The following is a 26,500-nucleotide window of genomic DNA, read 5'->3' on the forward strand; positions in this document are numbered from 1 at the left end:
CACCAAGATAATATTTTACGGCATAAAAGCTTCATTTCTCATGAATCGTGTTACTATGGGGAACATGGAGATAACTGTCAATCCCAATATTAAAACTAGCCATCAGCCCGACAAGTATCCCTAAAAATGGAAACTGTGTAGTGCCATGATTTGAAAATGAAAACATGGCAAGACCTGGACCTTCTGCAAAATCTGGACTGGTGAGAGCTTGACACCAGAGACTGGATGAGCTGTCATTATAATGAAGCGACAGCAGAACTTGTAATACATATTCAAAATTGTGGCAAGTGAAACAGCTTTCGGACAGACTACTGTTAATGGTTAAAGTAGGACCCACAGTTCACTACTCTAAAATGCCTTATTAGTCTGCTCCTGTCTACCTCCAAAACTTCATCCATGTCATTCTTAAGCAACTGCTGGGCAAAAGTAGGTAATAGTCTTTTTTTTTTTTATCACTAATTAGTGGATAGGGCAGTTACTCTTACTAATCGACTGTAAAACTACTAACGATACATTAACCGATCACATAGCAGTACCATACCTCTCAATCTACCAAGTCAGTGGGAAAAAAAAGGGGGGGCTAACAATTTCCAAATACTACTCACACAAGCTTGGAATGCTGATAGAACAGGTTGTGCATCAGCGTGAATATCCTGCAAGGTAAAACCAAAATGAGTCAAATTCAGGGTATTCAAGAGCTAGAACGTAGTCTGATATTTTGTGTATTTGTGTAGTGAGGGCCCCAGTACTACAAGTGTTAACTATAATGAACACTAACATGGTGTACAATAACAATTAATAAAACGTAAAACATTTGTATATGCCATTATTAACTGTAAATTGCTAAATACAGATGCATATGAAATCACATTCTCAGCTGCTAACAGTGCTGCAGCAGTACTATACAAAAACTGCATCATCACACGCTGGTGGAACAGCAATATCTGCCTTCACTGGACATACATACAATGAAGTAGCAAATGTGCCCATACAACCATATTAAGTTACATTTGCTTGATTTTAGGAGGAGGAATATGGCTGTCTGGACAACTTCTTCGGTGCATTTAACATTCTACCCTCCCATCTCTACCTTCCCCTTCTACAACAGTCCCAAGATCCCTTGTGTAGATTCCATCCCCAACATTTATCCTGTTAGTTTGCTCTCAGGGTTTATAAACAGTACTATGGATAAGTGCTTTCAGAGATCCAGGGAGGAGTTATTCCGTACAGTGTGCTGATTGCTTGCCTGCTTCACCCTCTGTCCCTTCTGTTCAGCATGCCCCTTTTACATTTCCCTGACATGACTTCGTAAACCCATATTATATCATACCCTGTTCCCTTGTTCTCTTTGCTATCGGGTAAGAAGAGTTGTCCTGGATAAACATCAAGCTGCAAGCACCCAATGGCTACTCTTCCTGCTTGACAATCGCTAGCTGAGCACTCAACCCTCCCCCTTTACATAATGCAGTAGACGTGTATCATTTCTACGCATCAAGAACTTTTTTTTTTAATGCTCTATCCCTTGCACCTCACCTTTCACACACACCATACTGCACGCGTCTAATGGAAAATGGCCACAAGATGAAGCAGAGCACCAATAAAGGAAACTAACCAACCAAAACCCAAAATCTGTGCCTTGAGTCTATTCCTGCACCACCACAGACTTACCTGTAGTGCGTCCCAGCCCAAACAACCATAGACACTGGTTATTCCAACTGCACCACCAATGAACCAAGGAGGGACAAAATCAGAGCAGTGCAAAAAGAAAGGTTTTCACAGTCTCCCACTGCCATTGGGCCTCCATCTATTCCCCTCCCCCCACAACCTGGTGCAAACATCAGCTCCACAAAGCCTGCGAAACTGAAGCACTAACCATCAACGGGGCCCACCAAAGAAGTCAACATGAAATTCAAAGCCTCTCAAAGCCTGCGACACAATAATCCACCAATGAACCAACTGAAGAGGACACCATGAAAGTCCCAGCCTCTCACAAAAGTATCAGGCATTTCCAAACCACCCAAAATGTCCAGGATTGCAAGTATATACACCAAAAGCAGCAGGGATGCCATTTTACCCACACAGAGATTACAATAAATGATATCACTGCCTCAATGACCCACCGCTTGAGGCCCCCACAGAAAGTGACAGTCCCCCAGCCCCCACAGTGATAGTCAACAAAACTGTGCTGCATTTGTTGATTTGCTTGACATTGCTTTTCTCGGTGTCTGAATTTTGTTTTCCCACCCTCCTACCCTAGTGTTGGTGTATTCTTAAATTTGGTGGCTTTGGAATTGGCTGCCCCTACTGTAAATTTGATTTAGGACACTCCTCACAGTCCATCTCATTTGCTTACTGTACTTAGTGCAGGATGATCATATGGCTAGGACTACCCCCTTGCTTCTTTGATTTTGGACACTCCTCCCAGTCCCATCTCATCAGCTCATTCTACTGTGTACAGAGAGAGCATTTGGGAAGACCAACCCCCTTAGTTTCTTAATTTTGAATTATCTTCTGTTCCTTCCCTCTCCACAAAACAAAACAAAAAAAAAGAATTGTGCACATTATTCAGCAGCTTTTACTGTAATTGTGTTCTTCCTGCTTGCTCTTAAATGTTGAACTGGTTTTAGTCTGCTGTATTTGTTACTGCTTGTTAGTAGCCTGATTAAATTAGTCTGTTATTCTAACCCTCTTAGTTTTGGTTTTAGCAGTTGGGCTTCAGGCCAGCTATTTTACATTTAAGAAGGTTTTTGTGGTCTACACTCTTGTGGACAAACCCTTATCAAATCCTCTCTCCCCAAGTCCATCCAAGTTTCAGAACACTATGTCTGGACAATTCCCATCAGTTTCTCTTGCCAGCCTGGTCAACATGGGCATACTGAGACAGTGCAGCAACTGCCTCATGTTCACTGACAACCCTCTTCCCCTAGCACATAATTCTTCTACTTGCAAGAAATGCATCTGTATCAGTAACCTGGAATCCATGCTTTCTCACTCCTCAGTCAGTACTCCTGATAAAGAGGAGATTTCCAGCACAAACATCACATAGCCATGCACAGCACACACACACCTATACAGAGGTTTTCAATAAAAACTTACCTAAACAGCAGAGACCTCCAAAACACACTCACAAATATTCCACATACAACACCAAATACATCACATACAGCAGACAACACACCAGTGTCTCACAAACACAGCCCATAAGGCATAACAATAAACTCATACAGCCCATAAAGCACAACGTTAAACCAAACATACTAGTCATTGGTGACTCAATTGTGCGACACACCAATGTCCCCCTCACCAGGCTCAAGAAGGAGAAGATCACGGTCAGTTGTCTGTCAGGTGCCAGAATCTGCAACATCACTCTATTAAGTCTCTCCACAACAGGTACAAGTATGGCTCTGTCATTGTTCATGTTAGTGTGAATTACTTGAGACGTACCTCCCTGGACTATATGAAGAGAGATATGATTGAGCTGTCAGAGTATGTGTCCCAGGCAAGTAAGACCATATCCCTAAGCAGCATTCTGCCTTCACCAAGAATAATACCACAATACCAACAAAAAATAATTGACTTCAACAATTGGCTTAGTTTCTGGTGTCATTCCAAGGGGATCCAGTATCTGTTTTCCTGGATGACATGGTTGACAGGCCTCACTGCTTTGCCAGAGATGGCCTCCACTTGTCACCCCTGGGATTCAGGAATCTGGCCAAGGCTCTTGCCTCCCCCATTGTGCCTTTTTTAGGCAATGTCCCACAGACAAATCTTCCAACATAAAAGATCTGTCCAAAAGCAAGTTGAAGGTCATGCTGCTTAATGCTAGGAGCCATAACCTGAAAATGCACTCACTAGAGGCTCTCCTAGCACTGGAAGATGCTGACGTCTGTACAGTCACGGAAACTTGGTTCAAGGCTGCAGAGAGCACCCCTGCCTTGCCAGGCTATACCTCATTCCACACATTCTGACACCAAAATGAGGTCAGGAAGACTAAGGGTGGTGGAGTTTCTATTTTCATTAAAGACAAGCAGACCTCCAGACTGGTTTGCCAGCATGATGCACTAGAACTTCTCCAGGTGCAATTGACAATTGGCAAGACACCCATCCAAGCTATAGCCAGCTATAAACCCCCCTCCATGACTCAGGACACCCTCTCCTCCTACCTGGACCTACTTGAGTCCATCAAGGTACCCCCTAGCACCCTGAACCTTGGTGACTTCAACTATCCCACCATAAACTGGGTGAACTATTACTACTCTAATGCACTAACCCAACAATTCCTTGATTTCATCAATTCTAATGCACTAGACCAGCTTGTTGCATCCCCCACAAAGGGAGATAGCATTCTAGACTTGGTTCTCACCAACATGGGTGACCGCTGCATCACCCTCATAGTATGTTCTTCCCTGGTGAGATCAGATCATTGGTCTGTCTCATTCAAAGTGTATGTCCCGTCCAACCCCCCCAGCCATAACCAGGCTAAAAACCTTCTAAAAAACTGACTACAACCTTCTAAGGGAGGGTATCAGTAGCTTCACACCACTGCCCCCCTCAGAGGATGCAGACAACTGTGCTGAACAGTATGCCAGTGCAGTATACAAGTACCTGTACAACTACATGGACTCAGCCATACCCAACAGAACTAAAACCTGTTCCTCAAGGAAACACAAACCTATATGGTGGACATCCTCTATCAACAGGCTTTATAACAAAAGGAAGAAACGGTTGTCCAAAGGTAAAAAGGCACAAATTCCCATTTGGAAAAACTCCCTCATTAGCCTCAACAAGCAAATTAGATCACTAGTGAAAACCCCCAGAGCCAATTATGAATCAAAACTAGCCTCCGAAACAAAAACTAACCACAAAGCCTTTTTCAGTTACATCAGAAACCTCCATGGCAAAGCCCAGGTTTGTTCTGAATTAATTCTTACTGGTACCAGTTACACTGATCATGTTGATTTAGCCAACCTGCCAGCAGATAGGTTCAGAGCAAACTTCACCCCCCCTGTCCCCCCCAAAGGCCCATTCGACATCCCAGATACTTGCCGCGCACCTCACATCTCCATAGATCAAGTGTTAAATGCCCTATCCAAGGTAAAGAACACAGCTTCCATGGGACCTGACAGTATCCCGGGCTGTATTCTGCAACACCTCCAGCAAGAACTAGCCTCACCATTGATCACTCTATTCAACCATAGCCCAAGTACAGGCTTCATTCCAGCAGAGTGGAGAACTGCCATTGTCATCCCTTTGCACAAAGGTGGTGCCACTACTGACCCTGGATACTATTGCCCCATTAGTTTGACATGTCTGATCTGTAAGGCCATGGAGTGTATTATTATGGACCTCACAAACAAGGACATAGGCAATCTCCAAGCACTTGACCCCACCCAGTTTGGATTCGTCAAGGGCAGATCTTGCCTGTTGAACCTGGTTAACTTTTTTGAGACTGTCACTAAGATACTGAATGAGGGACAGTCAGTACATACAGCTTACATTGACTTGGCCAAAGCCTTTGACACAATCCCTCACTCTGGCATCATTGAAAAGCTAACAGATTAGGTGAGTGGTCAACTGGCTCACTGATAAGACCCACAAGGTCAATATAGGTGCCACCGCCTCTGACAGCAGACCTGTCACTACTGGTGTCTCCCAGGGATCTGTCCTGGTACACCTATTGTTTGGCATCTACTTTTCAGAGGTTCAGGCAAAGACAAAAGGCCTGTGGCTGACCAGGTTTGCAGAAAAGTGTAAGTTGGGTGCTGTCACTGACTCCCCAAATGATGTTAACATACTTCAAGAGGGTCTCACAGCAGCAAATGACTGGTGCCAAAGTCATGGCCTTAAGTTAAATGCAAAAAAATTGTCTTATCATACCACTCAGCAAAAACACAGCCCCTACTGATTACCACATTAACGGCAACCTCCTAAGCACACAGCCTGTGGTGACAGACCTGGATACACAAGTTGACAACAATCTCACATTTGACCATCATGTAGCGGCAGTGGTCAGAAAAGCCTTTTACTTGGTTCATCTCACAGGCAAAGGGATTACATCCAGAAAAAAGGATGTTATTACCTCACTGTACTCCTCCATCATAAAGCCAATAATTGAGTACCACATCCCGTTTGGTATGTACCTCTCCAAACACCTGCACCAAGTGGAAAGGCCACAGAAATACCTCACAAACAGAATCCATGGCCTCCAACACCTGTCCTATGTGGACAGGCTCAAATCACTATCACTCTACTCTGTATCATACAGATTGCTCAGAGGTGATCTGTGTCTCACCTACAAGGCAATCTCAGACCCTACTCTACTAGAGATGCTCCATATCCATAAGTCTAACTCCTCACATAGTACCTGATTGAAAGGCTTAAATCTAATATGTGACATTAACAAAACCTGCTGGAGAGACAGGTTTGTCTCCCAGAGGTTGCCCCGTCTCTGGAATAGACTCCCCATACATGTCAAACAATGTACGTCACTGTCCATCTTCAAGCACAACCTTGATAAGTGGATGGGTAACCACAAATTTGTCCCAGGGGTTCCACCTGTGTCCCTCACTGACAAGGGAAACAGGTGGAGATTGGGGTTTCTTTTTTGGGGATAAACTCTTGGCTGGGCTCATAAGAACCCCAGAGCCATTAGTCTAGTCATTTCCTATGATCCTATAAAGGAAACAATGAAAGATTTTCAAATTATTTTTGAACATTGTACCCTAAGGACTTAATTTTGAAATGAATATTTGGCAAAGGAAATGTTTTTAGATGAAGAGGTTATTTAATATTTCAAGTTATTTAAATTAGTTTAAATTATATAATTGCATAATTGAATAATTGATTGTTGTATGGGCATTCATCCTGGTGTGGCCATGGTGGTGCAGCGGTTAGTGTTGTCACCTCACAGCAAGAGGTTCTCTGGTTCGATCCTAGGCTGAGGTGCCTTCTGTGTGGAGTCTGCATGTCCGCCCTGTGGTCATGTGGGTTTTCTCCGGGTGCTCTGATTTCCTCCCACATCCCAAAGACATGCTCTAGGTGGATTGAACACTCTAAATTGGCCCTAGGTGTGAGTGCGTGCGTGTGTGTTCCTTCTGTGGAAGGTTGGGCGCTGGGCTGGCAACTCGACACCATAAAACTCCACTGCCAATCATGAGTGGACAGGTGATCTGCTGTGGTGACCCCTAACCAGCCAAAAGAAGAAGAAGTATGGGCATTCATCCTGTATTTAATTCATCCTGCTTAAATGCTGAATTGGCCGAGGTACCAGATCAGCATTAAACTGGTGGTGTTTGAACAGCTTAGCTTTCATTGTTTCTTTTGTATTTATTGAGAAAGAATAAATGTTGTCAGTGCCAGCTGGCTTGTTAAAGTGAAGGTACTGTAGAACAGTCCTAGGTTAGCTCTTGTAATGCATGTCACCTCATATATAAATTGTAAACAAACAACAATAGATATCAAAATATATCACCCTAGCCTCCTCCCTATTTATTTTGCTAGTATTATTACTGCTAGTAATAATCTTCTTACTTCTAGCTGGGATCCTAGCAGGTCAATCATGCTCTGAAGTCAAAAACACACCTTATTATGTCTCTGCTTTTATATTAGCCTGTTTGTTAGGCTTAGCTGGATCGATCTACCTATGAAAGTTATGTAGAGTGCCTTCACTGCCTGAGAAATCATTTATTTTTGCCTGAGCTGGAGTACAAAGCATTAATCTGTTCTCACTGTTGTTGTCATTGTATATTTTTATGTCACTGTTTCTAGGACATCTTCTGCGTTTCCTTAACAAACTAAAAACCGAAGTGAAATAACATCTGTTATTATAACTCTCTCACATTCTTATGACCATAAATGTATGCATGTTCTGTGTTATTGCTTTGGCTAGGTTATTGCTTAACTGTATGTATCTAATCTTACTACCCACTTCCTTCATGATGTTTGTAAGTTTTTACTCATCTGTCATTCAGTTATTTATAGGCCTGTGCACAAGAAATGACAAAGGCAATGAGTGTATAAGAAAATTATTTTTCATTTAAGCCGTACTAAACAAACATGTAACATCTTCCATTAGAATAATGGATTGCAATAAAATACTGTTCTATGCATCTGATGTAAAATAATATATAACTCTAAACTTGTTTACAGTAGTTGGTACAATTGCATAAATCAGGATCCATTAGTATTAGTGAGAAGCAATTACAGATAACAGTCTTAAACAACAGAACCTATATTTGCAGTATTGCTTTTTAGTGGCAAAACAAACTGTTATAAAAACTGTAAGATGTGAGTGTCAAGACCTGTGAGAAGGAGGCTTAGCTGTTACCTAGCTATATGGCTCCCCTACACATGCTTGAGCTGAAATTACTCGAACGTCAGTAGCATGAAGAAAAAAAAGGCAAATGGCATAACGCTGAACACTGTTTTCCATAGAAAATCATTGTCAGTGTGGTTTCTAAGCACATGCCACCAAAGATTCACTTGTTTGAGTTGTTGCAACTATGCAGTTGGTATCTATAAGTCTGGGCAGTATGGAGAGCTTGTCTCCTTTACATTGGTGGGAGCAGGGGGCTTGTCCACCCTTGCAAAAACAAGAAAAAAAAATGTTTTGCCTTTTTGAATTGTGGGCATTTTTTTTCATCTTTTCAGCATGTTGACTTTCAGAAAGTCAGTGTTTCATAGTAGAACCTTAGTTATATGGCGTCTATATTATAAGAACGAACACTTAAAATGTCAACACATTTTAAGTGAACACTCCTATAAGCGAAAGCTGAGAAAGTTGAAACTGACATGCTCAAAATAATTTAGTTGCCTAACACCAATCCCCCTCTGCCACACTGAAAATGAACTGCAAACACAGTAAATTTCACTTGTAACGAGCACCCTAAATATACGCTACAATCCTTAATGTTTGTAAATGAAGTAACCAACAGTAAATCTCCAAAATTATACTTGACCAAAACGGCAATTTCCCAAAACACAAACCAGTTAACACACATACACTAATTTTTCTCTAATTTTTGCAGGGGGGCTGCACCTCCCTCCACTCCCCCATGTGCAGCTGTGCCCTCCCGCACCCCCTGTTAATTATATATACCAACTCCAAGATTGCGCTAAAATTAAGGTAAACATGCATTATTCATAATGTACACATCTTTACGTCACTGCTACATTTGATTGTGTTGGCCAACTATGGCATTTTGAACTTAACGTTTTAGATCTTTAGAGCTTTCGCATTAAGAGCTTTCACTTAAAATATGTGAACAAACTGGTGCTCAACATTTTAAGTGTTTGTTCTTATAATATAGACCCATTATATGTATTATTTAAACAAGAGAACTATGTATTGCAGTCTACTGTGCAATACTTGTACATGTAAACTGACTTCAGGCCAACAATTTAAGAGTTAAATCAGCAATATTACAATGAAATAAAAAGTATACATATATTGCACATCACTGATAAGTTAAACTACATTTCTGGGAGAGTAAAATGTATGGCTAAAAACATACTTGGCTTGTTTTATTGACTATATATGCAACAAGGAAACATTCTGAAAGCATAATCATGCTGTTTAACAGGACAAATTTTTTTTGTTGTAGTTGTTGTTGCTATGGGATGTTCGAGCTCTCACAGTCCTTTCCTACTTAGTTCTAACTGATACTTTTTTCTCTGCAAACTTATTTATTATAATCCTCCATGAGTTGGTAGATGCTATATATAAAGATTAGATAAATAAATAAAACCTGCACTGATGCATGTAAAGGAGTTATGGGCTGTGTGAAACTAACCTAGTTAATTAATGTAAGACTAGGAGGGAATTAAAGAAGACAGAAAGGAATAAAAGGGCCATCAACAAATCAGATAAGTAGTAAAGGGTGGCTAAAGGCGAGACTGCAGAGGGAAATAATTTAGTTAACAGCAGTGAGAATTAAACTCACAAGACAGAAATTATGTAGATAAACTGATGCTAAAAAGACAAACCTCTTTATTCCAATAGCTAAATTGAATTAAGGTAACCCCTGTTTTATTTCCTCACTGTACATCAGTGTTCCTTCCAAAGACAGTCACCATGATGATTGCTGATCCATTCTCTATGTGGCTGTCTTCCTGTATGTGATGTCTTTTCATTTGCCAATTTGCGATGGCAAAACAGCATCACTTTTTTAAATTAAATATTTTTTTTAATGTAAAGATCATTAGTATACATAATCATGTCCAGTTGTGACAAGCTTTAGATTAGCTCATTTATGAATACAGAAAATACTAGAGGTCCAAGGACAGATCCCTGAAGTACCTCAATATTCAGGGTACCTATACTGAGAAAAGTGTTATTGCTGTATACTCTACTGGAATGGTCTCTGAGGTAGCTTTTAAGCCATCATATAGTGTTTGACTCAAAGTTAGGCTTGCATATTTTATTGAGTAGTCATCAGTTTCAAAAGCCTACTCATGCTAATGAACAAACTAAGGTCTTTTATGTTACAGTAGATTTTGTCTGAGACAATGTAGAACATATTCACTGTACTGAATGCATTTTTGAAGCTATGTTGTTGGTTACTTAGAAGTTCAAGGGAATTGCCCTCTTTAAAGAGTGGAATGATGCACAATTGTTTCCACTGTGAAATATCATATGGTTTTAATGGATTTGTTTATTAGAACAGATACAGGGTATGCAATTGAGTCAATGGCTATTTTTAGATCTTCAGAAGGTAACTTGTCAAGCATGGACATAGTAAGTTTTATATTTTTGAGTAGTTGTTATCAGGTGGTACAAGATTAAAGGAGAGGAATCCTTTTCTATTCTTTTGAGTGGACTAAATCTAAGGAGGTAGGTTCATCTTTGATTAGAGAAGTGGTAGTGTCTATAAATGTAAACTGAAGGAACATTCTGCTGTGCATTCAGATTCATATATGAAAGGATTAGCCTGTCATTTCTTTCCAGGTATGTGAAGGTTAATAACATTTCAGAATTGTTTAGCACTATTTTTATGGCTACTCAGCAAATCTTTATAATAGTTAATTTTGTAATATTTTTTAATATAGTCTTTACTTGATTTCTTAAATTTCTATATTTTCACAGGTTTTGGGATATTCTATTAGTTTACCATACTTTGCATGCTTTATTTCTCAAATGTGGTCTTATGCATCATTTGGGGGCTGGTATGGATTCTACTTTTGCCGTATGGGGTAGGTATAAGGTACTGTACATTTAGAAAGGCTTCACTGAAATATATGACAGTGTAAAACATTGAAATAATATTTAGTAAGAAATTGTAAACAGCTGAATTAAGTATAACTACTGTATCCTCAGCAAAACATAAAGGTAAGTTTAAAAGCCTTGGGCATTTGCAAATGTACTGATTATTTTGGTTGTTACTTGTCTTCTGTTGTTATTGTTAATATATTAAGCCATAGATGCCCCAACAATTACTGGACATTGCTGCTATGAAACACAATTGTTTTATTGGCTGCACACCATCAACGGCTGAAAATAACTTGTACACATTTTGTATTTTCTTTACTTAGCAATGCAACACAAAGGCTTCAGATTCACTCATGTGGATTCTGAAATCCTCAGGAATAATTGCAAACAATCCCTGGCCAAGAATGGCTCTGACCGTGACAACTACAGCTATAATATTAATCATGTCCATATTCAATATGGTAAGTTAAAATAATGACAATGCAGTTTCATTTGTAGCATTACCTTTCATATTCATTAAGCATGTACCAATAAAACTATATTAACACATAGAGATAGGTGTTTTTATAGAGCTGCTAAGGGGTATCTGTATTTAGCATAAATGATTTATGCATGTAATTGCTAAGATATTTTTTTAATTGAACACTGTAAGTATTGCCCTTCAATGTTAATATGTATTATCAAAATATATTTGAATAAATAACACAGATTAACAAAGAAAAGTCCCATATAAAGGCATACTAAACTTCTGCATAATTTACTCAGTTTACAGCAATACTGAAGGTGCAGTTGAATAGGAAGGAGACAAAGAGTTGTTACTTTGTTTTCTAAAAATTTTGACTTTTAAACAATATGTATATTATATGTATGCAGACACACGCACATGTATGTGATAAATAGTAACATCATTTAGAAACCGTAGAACATAGTACATTAAATTTAACATGAAAGAATTACAATTATGGAGAAAAGTCTTAGTGCTCTAACAACTGTATGACAAATTGTCTTGTATGGAAAGAAGAAAGAAAGGTTCATTGAGCCCTGGTACTTTCACTTCAGTCTGGAAATGAAAGTCTATGCAGATTCCCAATACTATTTGCCAGAAAACATAATTTCCAACAGTACATCCGTGTTTGCAAAAAATCAAGAATGCAGTCTTTTTACAATGCAAAAATAACACTTTTTCTCCTGTACAGACAGAACAGTTTGAGGAGTATGTAATACATTTTCCCTTATTTATTCCCTGCCATTCATTGTTATTGTTACTATTACTGTAAAGATGCTGTGTCATCACATATATGTCAGAAACTGGCTGTTTTCTGTTCGAGCAAGTTTCAGAAAACATGGCAGATGGTCTCCTGCAAAGTGAAAAATCTTACAATATTACTTTCATATCTTATTCATATAACTGGCCGATATCTGTATGTCTCCACTTTCACTATCTATCTATCTATCTATCTATCTATCTATCTATCTATCTATCTATCTATCTATCTATCTATCTATATATCTGTCTGTCTATCTATCTTTCTGTCTGTCTGTCTATCTATCTATCTATCTATCTATCTATCTATCTATCTATCTATCTATCTATCTATCTATCTATCTATCTGTCTATCTATTTATCTATCTATCTATCTATCTATCTATCTATCTATCTATCTATCTATCTGTCTGTCTGTCTGTCTACATGCATACATTTTTGACAGGAAGCCATGGCAAGTTATTACCTTTCATGAAAGGTATTTGTCTGACTGATTCAGAGTGCTAGGTAATGAGTCCTAACCGTGGGATCTCATGAAAAGTGTTCAAACCCTGCTTTGCTGCAGAGAAGAAGACTGAAATTATATGACATCTAACCAACAGAAGCACATTTTTAGAAAAAAGAGCACAATTTGCCAGGCAGGCAGTTTCTATGCAGAACAGAGGTTTCTCATGTATTGTAAATGCTTCCAATTCAAAACTGTTTCAGACCCATAAAGTACTTTAACATTTTATTTAATCATCTTCAGTGAATTATGTAATGATTTTTTTAATAGGTTCATAGGTAAGTATTAGGCTAGCTGCCCTTGAGGGCCATTTTAAGCCTAGCCAAAATATGCATTAACTCTGGCATACTATATGACAACTCAGAGCAATAACAACACACACTCAGTTGTTTCTTATCCCTCTTTGCCAACAACACAGGACTAAATGCAGGCATGCTGGCTTTTTTCCTAACAGACCAACATGCTGCATATGTTTGCTTTTCAGTTTCCTCAAGTACATATTTTGTGGATTCATAATTTTCCTTCAGACAAATAGAACAGACTCAGGTACATAAATTTAAATGTGGTCTGACCGTTGGCCTCTAATGTGCAACAATGTTCAAAATAACCTCCTCCTTAATTTCTAGAGTTAACTCAAAATATCATTCATTTTTGATTCCCCACCATCTACCATCAGCACTGTGCTACACTTTTCCTGCTATTCTTCACCAGAATTTTATGGCCTTTTCTTTGATGTTTCATGTGTGTTCCCATAGACAGGTAACCTACTTTAGGGCTCTGACATCAAGGTGCAGTAACTTGTTCTTATAGCATTGAGCCCAGTGTACAGGTGCTAACTTTTTCTCTAGACCAAACAAATCCTGCACGTATCTTTTCATAAATACTACACCCCTGAACCCCTGACCTGGATTCACTGTACTACTTATTATACAATTATTATTATTTACTTACTTACTTTATTATTGATTGATTCATTTAAGTTAAGCAGGGTAAAGCTGATCCATATGGGTTTATTTCAAACTCTGTCTGGACCATAAAGAGAGGTTAAAAAACTGTATACAAAGTAAAATCCCATTTGGGAAGACAGGCTCTATTTGTCTGCCTTGTCACGTGTAAATATACTGCAGAACACATGTCTCAAAAGTGGACTTTGTATGCCCCTCCTTCCAGTCTGTAGCCTATGTCTGGACTGCTGATGTCATCCTACCATTCTGTGAGTGCTCTGCATTATGAGTTTCCTGATCTGCCACTATCAGTATGTGCTGAAGCCTGTTATTCACCATCTCATGAATTTTTCAACTTTCACTGCCCACCCCACTTTGTAACATCATCGCCTGGTTAGAGTGGTCTGTCCAACCTATATTTAGAAGTTTGCATTCTCCAATGCAGTAAGGTAACTTTTCTTTTAATTTGCTTACTTATGTTGCATCGCTTTGTTCCTTTTAGGTAGGTCACTTTCATTCCCCCCACAGTGACTACCCAAAGCTTGATTTGCAGAGGATTAATAATTTAAAACTAAGAAGTACTAGCAGAAGATGTTTAAAAGGGTATATGGTATATCGTTTTAAATAAGTTTACTGAGACTGAATTAAAAGGGTTATAAAGAAGAAGTAAGTAAGTAATAAACTGTAATCAAAGGTTCATAGGCACTTACTAGGCTGTTGATCTGTGAGTATCTTCAGAAACCTAGCCATATATTCTTATTAAAAGTTTAGCCCTTACATTTTAAGTAAGAATAACCCAGAGGCAAGAAGAATATGTATATGTTGCCCCTATCCATGAGGGACAGGGGTGCTAAACTAGGGGTGAATTTGCAGTTACCCAACAATTCATCAGAAGCAAGAAGAATATGTAAATGTTTCCCCAATCCATGAGAGAGAGAGGTGCTAAAGTAGGGATGAATTTATGGTTACCTAACAATTCATCAAGATTACATTTGTAAAGTAAAAGAGAAGTACTTTGCTTTATGTGGAGACAAAGGTGATTTTGTAGAAGTGCTATTGTCTGTGGTACATAACTATCCCTTCAAAATGTTCTATTTATGTTGCAAAAGAGTCACATGGGGGTTGATTTTGCCCCAACTGGAGTAGCAAATGTGCAGTAGGTCTGATGGATAGGGTCTGTTGCAGCTGTGTATGTGAGGCAGAGATCACTCTTCAGTAGCCTGGATGGCACCAAGAAGAGCGACAAGGCAATGAGACAGTCTGCATAACTTTTATGATTTAGGACCTTCATTTTCTTTGTAAAAAGTGTTGTGTGCACTTGAGTTGTGTCAAATGTTTGGACAAGTATATACTGAAGGGAACATTATACTTAACAGACAGTCTAATCTAATAGGTGTAAATTACATTGGAATGGCCACATCCCTGGATAGCAAGCCATATCCTTAGTAATACGCTGTGAAAACAAAAATCACTTTCTTACATTAGTGGATACTTGGTGATCAATGGACAGTTCATTGTCTACTTAGGTTCCCAGGTCCCTAACTACTGGAACAATTGTTATCATACTTCACCACTATCCCTAACTTTACGGAATGTTCCTTATTTTGTCTCATATTTTTGCCTTGTCCCTCATAAATTTTTTTAATTTTCTGGTAACTCACTAAAGATTATACTCATTCAATAATGCCAGTCATTAGAGTTTCAAAGTTCTTATTCTTCAGATGACACAAATTGATTCAAAACATGTTGTTCTTTTAACTTTTTTTAAAGTGAATTAGAGTAATATTTAAAAATTGTCCCTGATTTTTTATCTTTCTCTCCCCATTATCCACAAATGAAAACATAATCAGAGACAGGATAGCAGTAAGGTTATAGGTAACCCTGATGCTTTTCTGCATGGTGGCCCCCAGAGGGCTCCTGGCCCAGCAGATCTGAAGATTTCCATATAAATGCATAACAGATAAAGAAATATAATTTTCCAGGTGGCTCAATGACATTTTTGTTTTGCATTATTACAATAGGGAACTAGGATATAACTGTTTAAAATGACTGCAAAAAACACTATTTGGTAATATACTGTTGAGAAGAAAAATATAAAAAAGCAGACACTATTGACAATATATTTCTGAAGAAATAAAAAAGAAAAAACAAACACCATAATTAATGTTATTCTGAAATACCCTTTTCGCACAACATATTTTTAAAACAATAGTGCTTTACACAATAGATATTAATACAGAATGGATGGGGAAGCATAGTTTCCAGTAGTTTCCATTCTGAGTTACATTTTATCGTGATGGGGAAAAGAAGTATAGCATTTTAAAATGACTATGGAAAACAGCATTTAATATTATAGTCTTGAATTAAAAAGTGGGGATATATAGTCTTTGTAATGTAGGTGTTTTCTATGAGAACTGGCAATATTCAGATGAGCCTGAGTCAAGAAAGAAATTGTGAGCAATGTAGCACTACTCTGATATTTTTTGTGTGATAGGAGGTTAAAGCAGCCCTGCTTTGTGCCATGAGTTTTAATGCAAAATGGATGGAGCAGTTTATCTAATATTTAGGGAAATTAATGTATTAGTCTTTTTAAAGTGAAGCAGATTATAGCACAAGTTAGAAATGTTTTATCTGAATTAAGAGCGGTAGATGTACTATGTGAAGAAGTTTTTAAATTTGTGACAGTTGATTACCCAGTGACTCCAGTCTTCAAGGCACTACCAAAAATTCACAAGGATGCTGTGGACCCACCCCTCAGACTTATAGTATCTGGGAGGGGTTGGGTGACTGAATATTGCTCCATGTGGATAGAGTCTAAGTTGAAATTAGCTGTATTAAAAGTCCCTAGAATTCTAAAGGATAGTGCTCATTTTTTGACAGCACTACATGGTTATGTTGGTAACAGAGTTTTTGAAGCCCCTGTATTATTGGTTACATTAGACGTCAAGAACCTTTTCACTGTTATACCCAATTCTTATGGGCTAGACGTTTCTTGATGAACAATTGTTTTGATAAAAGAACTATTATGCAGATTGTCAGTTTGTTACAGATTGTACTTGAGAATAATATTTTTATGTATGAAGATCAGTATTTATGGCAAAAATGGGGGGGTGGCCATGGGCACCCCCTGTGCCAATTCATACACGAATATAGTTCTTGCACAATGGGAGGGGGATGCTATGTTTAATGTTGAACATAAATGGAAGTGTCAGCTTATTTTTTATACTCGTTTTGTTGATGATATTTTTCTTTTGTGGGCAGGTACGAGAGAGACCCTGAATTAATTTTTGATTTACCTCGAGCATACCACTGAGTTTTTGAAATTCTTGACACAATATTCGTATACAGAAATTGACTTTTTAGATGTGAAAGTAGAATGTTCTGTTGATGGTATGTTTAATACTAAGATTTTTAGGAAAAACCTGTTAGAAAAATGGCATACTAGCCAAGGACAGCATGCATCCAGGTTTTGTCTTTAAGAGCATCGTGAAAGGACAAGTGCTTAGGCTATCTAGATTATGTACAGATGAAGAGACTTTAAAGGATGAAAGGGAGCAGTAGCACTTTATTAATAATATGATATTTAGGGGCTATAAACAAGTAGACATAGAAAGGGAGATCAATGTGGTATTGGCGTCCAGGGAAGGTGCATCGGCACCATGGTTTTCTACACAGGATATATCTAATAGATTGCAACTTTCTTCCCCCTCCCATGAGATGAATACAGGGGTCAATATCTCTGTTGATAGGGCTAATAGAAACAGGAAGAAAGTAAATAGAAATGGGAATAGGCTTAACTTATATCTTACTTATAGCAGTGATATAGGGCAGATATGTGATGTCATATGGAACAACTGGGGTATTTTACAGTCTGATGACTCACTGAGAAATTTGGTAGGAGAGTCACCTAATTTTGTGTTTAAAAGGAATAAGAATTTGAAACACATCCTTTGTGATAATTTCAATACAAAGACCAAGTCTTCTATTAAGATAGGTACGAGACCATGTACATGGTGTAAGGCATGTGTTTACATTAGTAAAAGTGTTGAATACAGACACCCCCTTACGAATAAGATCTATAAACCTATAGTTTCTGTTACTTGCAACACAAAGACTATTGTTTATTTAGCTAGATGCATGTGCTGTGATTGGTTTTATGTAGGGAAGATGAATTGTATGTTTAAGGACAGAATTATGAGACATCTATCTGTTATACGCTTGGGTGACATACACAATGCCCTTTCACAACATATTAGTGAATATCAGGATCACTATTTTCAGTTTATGGCTTTACAACACATTAAAAATAATGTTAGGGGAGGTAATATAGTAAACTATATGGAATACTGTGAGACTAGATGGATTTTGGAATTGGGGGCAAGTAGATACCCAGGGCTGAATGGGGTAGTGCCTTTGAAGCCTGTTTTAAAAAGGCAGAGACCTTGTATTTAAGTAACTGTTCATTTAACTCATTAACTGATTAATTGTTTTTTTAATGCTGATTGGATTATGTGAGTTTAAAAATGTTTTCTTCTTTTTGTTAAGTTGTATGTCTGAGGAAGGGGTTATCCTGAAAGCGCTAACGTATTAATAAATAATACTTGGGCGGCCACGGAGGTACAGCGGTTAGCATTGTTGCCTCACAGCAAGAGGTCCTCTGGTTCAATCCTCAGCTGGGATGCCTTCTGTGTGGAGTCTGCATGTCCTCCCTGTGGTTGCGTGGGTTTCCTCCAGGTGCTCCGGTTTCCTCCCACATCCCAAAGACATGCTGTAGGTGGATTGGACACTCTAAATTGGCCCTAGGTATGAGTGTGTGTGTGCCTTCTGTGGAAGGTTGGGCACCGGGCTGGCAACTCGACACTATAAAACTCCACTGCCAATCATGAGCAGACATGTGATCCGCTGTGGTGACCCCTAACCAGGAAAAGCCAAAAGAAGAAGAAGAAGACTTGGTTTTTAGCCTTGGTGGTCTGTGGAACTCTTTCTTTTGGTTTTATATTTAGGGAAATGGGTAAACTAGGTAGGTGAAGGAATTGTTACTAGTTATATATCAGTTGTATTACAGCATATTATTAAATATAGTTGTATACTTAGGTAAATAAAGCTGATTGTTTTGACATTTGTTTTATCGTTTCCAATGTTATTTAAGCTCTGGGGCTGATCCTTTTTCTAGATAAAATGAAAACAAATGTTTTTTTATTTATTGCTTTTGATTACCTGAAAAGTCTGACAGGCACAGGTCTCATTCTCAGCAGAGGAGGGTAAAATGTGCTGTTATACAAGATTGTGTCAGCATCAAAAGTTACAAAATATATGTGCATACAAATAAATAGTAAGTACATGGACAGTAATACAGTATATAAACATCCATTAGACATTTCAAATACCTTAGCAAAACATATAGGGAAATAAGGTAGTCAGAGTAGATTATGAAGTTCAAAGTATGATAGACTGAGGATATCTTATATGAGGAGGAAACTTGTTAAAGCAAGTCAATAGTCTACCAAATACAAAATTATGATGACTTTTAAGTATGTAAATGTTATTTGAAATTAAGTAGTTGTATAATATGTGTGTATGTGTTTTAAAGCAATTAAAACATTTTCCCACTACTAGGCAGTCTGCACATTTTTTAACTTTAGAGTAGTCGGTTCTTGGGGGCAGCTGGCAGCCTTGATGCCTCACAGCAAGATGGTATCTGGTTCAGTTCTCAGCTGTGTACCTTCTTTGTGGAGTCTCCCTGTGTTTGTGTGGGTTTTCTCTGGGTGCTCAGGGACTTTAACGTGCCTGTAGGTGTGTGTGTGTGTGTGTGTGTGTGTGTGTGTGTGTGTGTGTGTGTGTGTGTGTGTGTGTGTGTGTGTGTGTGTGTGTGTGTGTGATACAAAAGAAAGACCTGGCAACTGACTTCTGTTTTCTTTTTTGCCTTGTAAATGCTGCAGATTGTGCTGGATGTATGACAGAGAGAAAAAGAAAGAAAGTATGTTATTTAATAACTTAATAACACCAGTGCAAACAACTTTAACACTGCACAGTGGGCTTAAATCCTTGAAGACTTATATGGTATAATGCCATAGAAAAAGATAATGGTAAATGGAGTATTTTTCTTGGCAGCAAAGTAGTAAATACTCTATGTTCTGATTTAAGTTTTATTTTCATTTATTTACTTTTTAAGCTTTGTTAACTGGGCAGGTGGGCTGGTTCAAACACCGTTTTCAGCCATGATCTCGGTTCAGAGTTGCATAATAAAAAGAGGCATAGTTTATATAGTTCACATGCAAAACAAATTACAGCAACAGTTAGATATTATAAAACTTAACTAGTATAAAATACAGAGCAAAATTACTTTTCAATATTATGTACAAGCACAGTTGGTATCAGAAATTGAGCAAAAGTGGCTTACAGTGCCATACAGTACAGAAGTCATATCAGCGCAATCACAGAGATTTCTTCTGATATATTCCATAGTGTTCAGCTAGGAGAGTGATGTGCATATTAAAAATTGTCAACAGCTGCTTCACAGACAGTGCATAAAACAGTAACTACAGAATCTTAGGTTGTAACAAGTGAATGGCAGATACCAAACCACAATTCTGATGTACAAACAGCATGTAACTACCCATGCTACTTGGGTGCAGTGAAATAATTCCTTACCTTTAAGTCTCTTTGTTTGTAATGTACCATCATTTTCTATACAGGCAAAATTGCCATTTCTGCTCTGCAAGGTAGTGGTAGCACCGTTGATTAATTACCTACTTAAGAGACTGTATGTAGATATTTACAAATGGAAGTTACTCACGGTGTTTTCTAGAAAATGAAAATAAGTCTAAGCACACGGGGAATAGATTAGATGCTGGTTAATGTGTTTACATGTTTTCTGTAAACTAGCTATGTGTGGGATTCAATAAGGTGTTCTAAAAGTTTTTTTTCCCTTACATTTCATGTATTCATTAATCTAGTTGAGGTCAGTGGCAGGTGAGTCAGTTAGATGAAATGAATGTTTTTATTGAAGCTTTTTCTCCAACAAAAAAAGGCATACAGGGTATAGTAATACGCAAAGCCAGATCATCCAGTACAAGCCAACCTAGGCCTAGGACCCACTGGCTAAAACTGGCTGCCACAACATGTCTTCTTTAAGGGCATTCATTCTTCTTTAAAGGAATAAGCATTCTGTCAAATGACTGAATTTTAAGCGGGGTGTGAAATACCCTAGCTAAGGATGGTAGGTTAGTTACTTTGCTCAGGCTCAAACCCCGTACCTTTGTTACAGGAAACAATATGATAAATCCTCTACAGCAACTACTAAAGTATTCAAAGTGCATTTTCAAGGGATTGACAAGAGGAAAAATCCTCTACACCAACTACCAAAGTGCTCAAAGTGCATTTTTCAAGGGACTGAGTTTCAGTGCATTTTTAAGGAACTGTGAGCATCAGTGCATTTTCAAGGAATTGTGACCTTCAAGGGAAGAGAAGTTTATTGCTTTTCATACTCTTTTTTTAATGTGCAACTGTTTGTTTGGCAAATGGTCATCACTGTTTGTGCTGTAGCATTTGAAAGGTATGGTAGTAGCACAACAGGTAGCATACTTGCTCTTGATGCCAGAAGGCTATGTGTTCTACTCCCACACCATGAAGACGGATTGTTGATACTGTGTTATAATTTGAGGGGGGTGCGGGTGCTGCAGTTGTGTGTCCTCCTTTGGATGAGATGCCTAATAACTAGGAACCTGTTATCGGTTTGTCATCCATTACTTATTGCAATATTACCAGCTTATCATTTTTAATGTAACCTAGGCAATTTATTCTTCAAGGGCAGCAGGCACTGGATTTGTAGATGAAGCACTGAAATATAAAGTTGTTTGCTAGCAGCAGCCTCTTCAATAGTTACAGATCTCTTTAATGTGGAATTATTCAGAGGACTTTTACTTCTGCAGAGATTGTGTATATTGATTGATATTGATTGGCCTTTTATGGTTGAAATGCTACGGAATGAGCAGTTTTGTCATTATTGGTTCATACGTTTTGTTTCATTGCTTACTGGAAAAAATCATTATTGGTTCATACGTTTTGTTTCATTGCTTACTGGAAAAAGATACAAAACTACTAAGTTAAAACATACTCTAACAAGTGGTGCTATATTATACAAGGAATATAATTTAATACAATCAGAAAGGTGAATCAAACAACAAAAACATGTCTGCATGGCCTTAAAACCGTGTACAAGGGGTGCATGGTTTGAAAATAGCCCAAAGGTAGACTTTATCCACCACTGGCCAGGTGCATTTTCTTTGAATGTGGGTACCAATGCTGTTTCAATGAGTATGAGTTTCATGGGCAGAGAAGTTTACTGTTAATGCTAAGTCAGTTTTCATTGTGAGACTGTATTGTTTTGTTTAGCAAATGTCTATCAGTGTTTGTGCTATAAAATGTGAAATAAAAGTTGTAACTTAAATCCAAACATCTGTAATCATTTTAGAAGTGAAGAAGAAAATGATATACACATTGACAAGTCTAAGAGTGTTTACGGTAACTGTGGAAAAAATAGCCAAGTAATGGGACACTGTAATGGCTGTGGGGGGGGGGGCTACTGTGTGTGTGTGTAGGAGGGGCCCAATCCATTATCCTGCCTAAGGCCCCATTTGATCAAGATCTGAATCTGGTAATAAATATAGCAAAATCCCTTCTCTGTTTTTTTTTTTCAAGCACATGTTCTTCTGCACACACAAACATAACACTGACTCTCATGAAGGCAGTGAAAAATGGCTCTGTGACTTCAAATCAAAATGCATAAAGCATTGTAAGCCCCCTTAATTAGTTTAGAATTTAGGCTGCAATAAACAGTTTTACTTTTACCAACACCCTCTTCAAAAGTACCCGCTAGCTTGTAACCTTCACTCATTACAAGCAGAATGCCTTAGCTTTAAAATAACTTGACAAAAGTATTAAATTAAGTCAAGCATTGTGCTTGATTTTGTTTAGGTTTGAAATTATTATTACTGTTTTGCATCTACTAGCAGGAATATTACATCAGATTGTACTCTTGAGCAACAATTTTAGTGTCTACTTAAAAGAGAAGATGTAAAGGGTTCAGAGATATTTAGCCAAATGGTACCCTTGAGACATTTAGCAAGAAAAAAATGCCACAGTTGTGATGCAAGATACCAAGAACTCATTGCACTGCATTGTAACAAACAAACTTAAAGGTCTGAAGTCAATAAACTAATAATTACAGGCATCATATTGACAAAAGACTCCAGAATACAATTTTTAATTTATAAATGCAGGGCTTAGATCAAAGGTTGAACCTAATACCTTCATGAAATATTAACAGAACAAGATGCACATGTTTAGACCAAGCATATGAAACTACTGCAGTTCAAGTTTCCGAGTTTTAGCGTTACTGTACATCCGATAACAAGAATGAAATGACAGGCATAGCATTATTATACTTCAAACATTTAACCCTGGTAATATTTCTCCAGTACTCAGAAAAAGCAAACTGATGACTATTGTCTCTGAGTCATTAGCATGAGAAAGTACAAATTAAAGAACCACGGTACGATGCATATGTACTCAGGATACAATTGAACATTTCGTCTAACTGCTGAATGTGATACTTAAAAAGTTGCAGCAAACAAACTCAGCTGTTAAGGCAAGAGGTCTGCGTCTCCTGCAGAGCATGTCATTTAACTTTAATAACATATAACAAAAAATATATAGCATTGTGTATCTCCTTGGGGGTGTTGCTGATATTTGCTGAGTATGTTAATGAAGCCTTTTCTTTTAAAATCGTGTTTTGTTTGGTTTAAACTCTTACTACTGCCACATAGAATAATGATGTATGGCTCTTCTCATAGAAAATGCTCTGTCAAAATTCCTAAAAAGTTGCACCATGTTATAATCAATATCCATTTTAACTTACTGAAATCAAGATGTGGGTATCTCAAAGGAAGTAAGCACACTGTTTTTCTGATAAGATGAATCTCAAATTCAGAAAGTCTTGTTTTCTGGAAGAATATTGGAACTACACCTAAGCAAGTATCTTTTTCCTCTCATCTCATAATCATGACAGGAATGCAGAAATGAAATACAATTCTTAATGCTAAATATATATATATATATATATATATATATATATATATATATATATATATATATATATATAGAATATATATAGATATATATATATATATATATATATATATATATATATATATATATATATGCTTCTGAGTTTTCTATGTTTTAAAAATTCAACCTTATAGCTTTGAAATACTGAATTTTGACATTTCAGTATTTTGAAGATGTAAAGTGAATCCGTATATATATATATATATATATATATATATGGCTCTATATTATAACATCGAAGTCTAAAAACTTCAAATGTTATAATATCGAACCCAATAGAGTGAACGCTTGAAATAGCGAAGCTGCAGAACACCGAATATTTTCCTAGGGAAAGTATTCAGGGGACCGTTTCTGCAGCTTCGCTATTTCCTCAACTGTGGAGCAAAGGTTATGGACTGGGCTAAGGTAAGTGTGTGAATGAAGGTGAGTGTGCAATTGGGCATGGGTTGGGTGAGTTAGGGTTAGGGCACAGGTCAGATAAATGTGCGACTGTGTGGAAGTGAGAGTTAGGGTGGGGTAGGTGAGTTAGGGTTAGGGAGTGGGTAAGGTGAGTGTGCGATAGTTAGAGACCTTAGGGTAAGTGGATAGCTGGTGGTGTATGTCTGGTTTAGTGTACGGTTTTGTGCAGTGTATGTGTGTGGATTATTTATTTTGGTGTGCTTGAGTTGTGTGTACGATTGTCGGAACAGCAAATTTTTTCCCTGGGAAAAAATTTGCTATTCTGACTGTTTGGTTTTCTGGTGTTTCGATTGAATGGGTTTGATATTATAACATTCGATGTTTATAGACTTTGATGTTATAATATAGACCCATATATATATGGGTCTACTTCGACCTATCGAAAATATACTTAATCGAATTTCAGGTACACTACTCCATTTTCGCAAAAGTGCATTTATCCAAAAAAATCACCTTCGTAAAAATCAACTCCCCAAACAACAAAAGAAAATAAAAAAGCAAATACAGTAAACACATTTATGCAGGAGGACAAGCCCCGCTGTACCCCCCCCATGTGGGGGGCTGTGCCCCCACTACTTATATATACTAACTCCGAGATTGCACTACAGTGGGGAAAAGGGAATATTCCCTTATTCTCACTGTACCACTATCTACAACAAGTTCCCCTCCCATACACCACTGAAGAAGCAACATACCTGCACCATCACAGGATCCCGGAACCGGCAATCTCTCTTTGCTGAACTGCTTTTTATGAAAGTGTGTTTCCAGATAAATGCACTTTCATGAAAATGGAGTTGTGAACCTGAAATTTGATTGTGTATTTTCAATGGGTCGAAGTACACCCATATACATATAGATATAGATATAGATATAGATATAGATATAGATATAGATATAGATATAGATATAGATATAGATATATATCTGGTTTTAACAGTTTCAGTATGACCTGCAGCATATGTCTACAAAGTGCAGCTTACCATCAACTTTTAATACTGAGTCAGCAGCATTTTGTAGGTTTATTTGTTAATTAAATACTTGTACTAAGTTAAAAACGATCACTGAAGCCATTATGCAGAAAAAAAATAAAGCAAATAGTTCACTAATAAAAGGTCCAGACAGAAAACTCATTTATCACAAAGTGGTCAAAATATATTTGTAATGTACACCCATATTATTTAGCATTAAAAGTCAGTCAGAAAAATCTGACAGTGCATCCAAAATACAGTTGCATTTCTTGATTTTATAACTTCAGAATTATGATGAATGAAAACATTTGATTTCAGAATAATTTTACTTACAGTTTATTAAAACAATAATGTGTCAGACCATAAATTAGATAAAAACAGCATTTCCTTTTGTCCAAGAATCTAAAAACTGACAACGATATGTAAGTTGCTCAGGAACACCAAAGGGACATGTAAAAACTCAGTTTTAATAGTCAAGGGCAATCCTCCATTTAAAAACCCATCTAAGCTGCTACAAAAGTTAAAATCCATAGAATTTCACAAAAAGAATCAGATAAGTGTTTTTGTCTTCAATAGAAACTTCTTCAGATAAATTCAATCAAATGTCAAGCTCTTTTTATAGGCCTATCAGATTTTTACCAACAAATCACATATTGGACAAGCCCCCTTCATACAAACCAAGAAGTCGGTCAACCCAGCCAATAGATGAAATTGTTAACTATCATCTACACAATGCTTTAAGTTTCAATAAGCAGGCAATAGAGGTATATTCATTAATCCCAGGAGATGAAGCAGTTTTCAGATGTAATTGCCACTGTAACTCCATTTTTTCGACATAAAGTGAACAAGCTCCATTTATTTCATCCATACAAATTTGGTCAATAATTAAAAAATAATAATAAATGATGCAGGTTGTCTCCGATGTGTTCTGCTAGGGCACTACTAGATTTTTGTTTCCTGATGTCATATATATGTTCATAAATTCTATCGTGGAGTCATCCATCAGTTTTCGCTATGTAAAAACAT

At 37.6% G+C, this 26,500-nt stretch overlaps 1 protein-coding gene across 1 annotated transcript in view; it reads left to right on the plus strand.

Moving 5' to 3' along the window:
• ADCY2 (adenylate cyclase 2) overlaps positions 1 to 26,500 on the plus strand; it is a 4,311,002-nt gene that overhangs the window by 3,878,472 nt on the left and 406,030 nt on the right. The window contains exon 16 of the mRNA XM_044065410.1: positions 11,530 to 11,667. Coding sequence (XP_043921345.1) covers positions 11,530 to 11,667 — 138 coding nt within the window. The remainder of the gene's footprint in view (positions 1 to 11,529; positions 11,668 to 26,500) is intronic.

This window comes from Protopterus annectens, chromosome 3.part0, assembly GCF_019279795.1.
Source record: "Protopterus annectens isolate FY-2018-M chromosome 3.part0, PAN1.0, whole genome shotgun sequence".
In the NCBI taxonomy this organism is placed as follows: Eukaryota; Metazoa; Chordata; order Ceratodontiformes; family Protopteridae; genus Protopterus; species Protopterus annectens.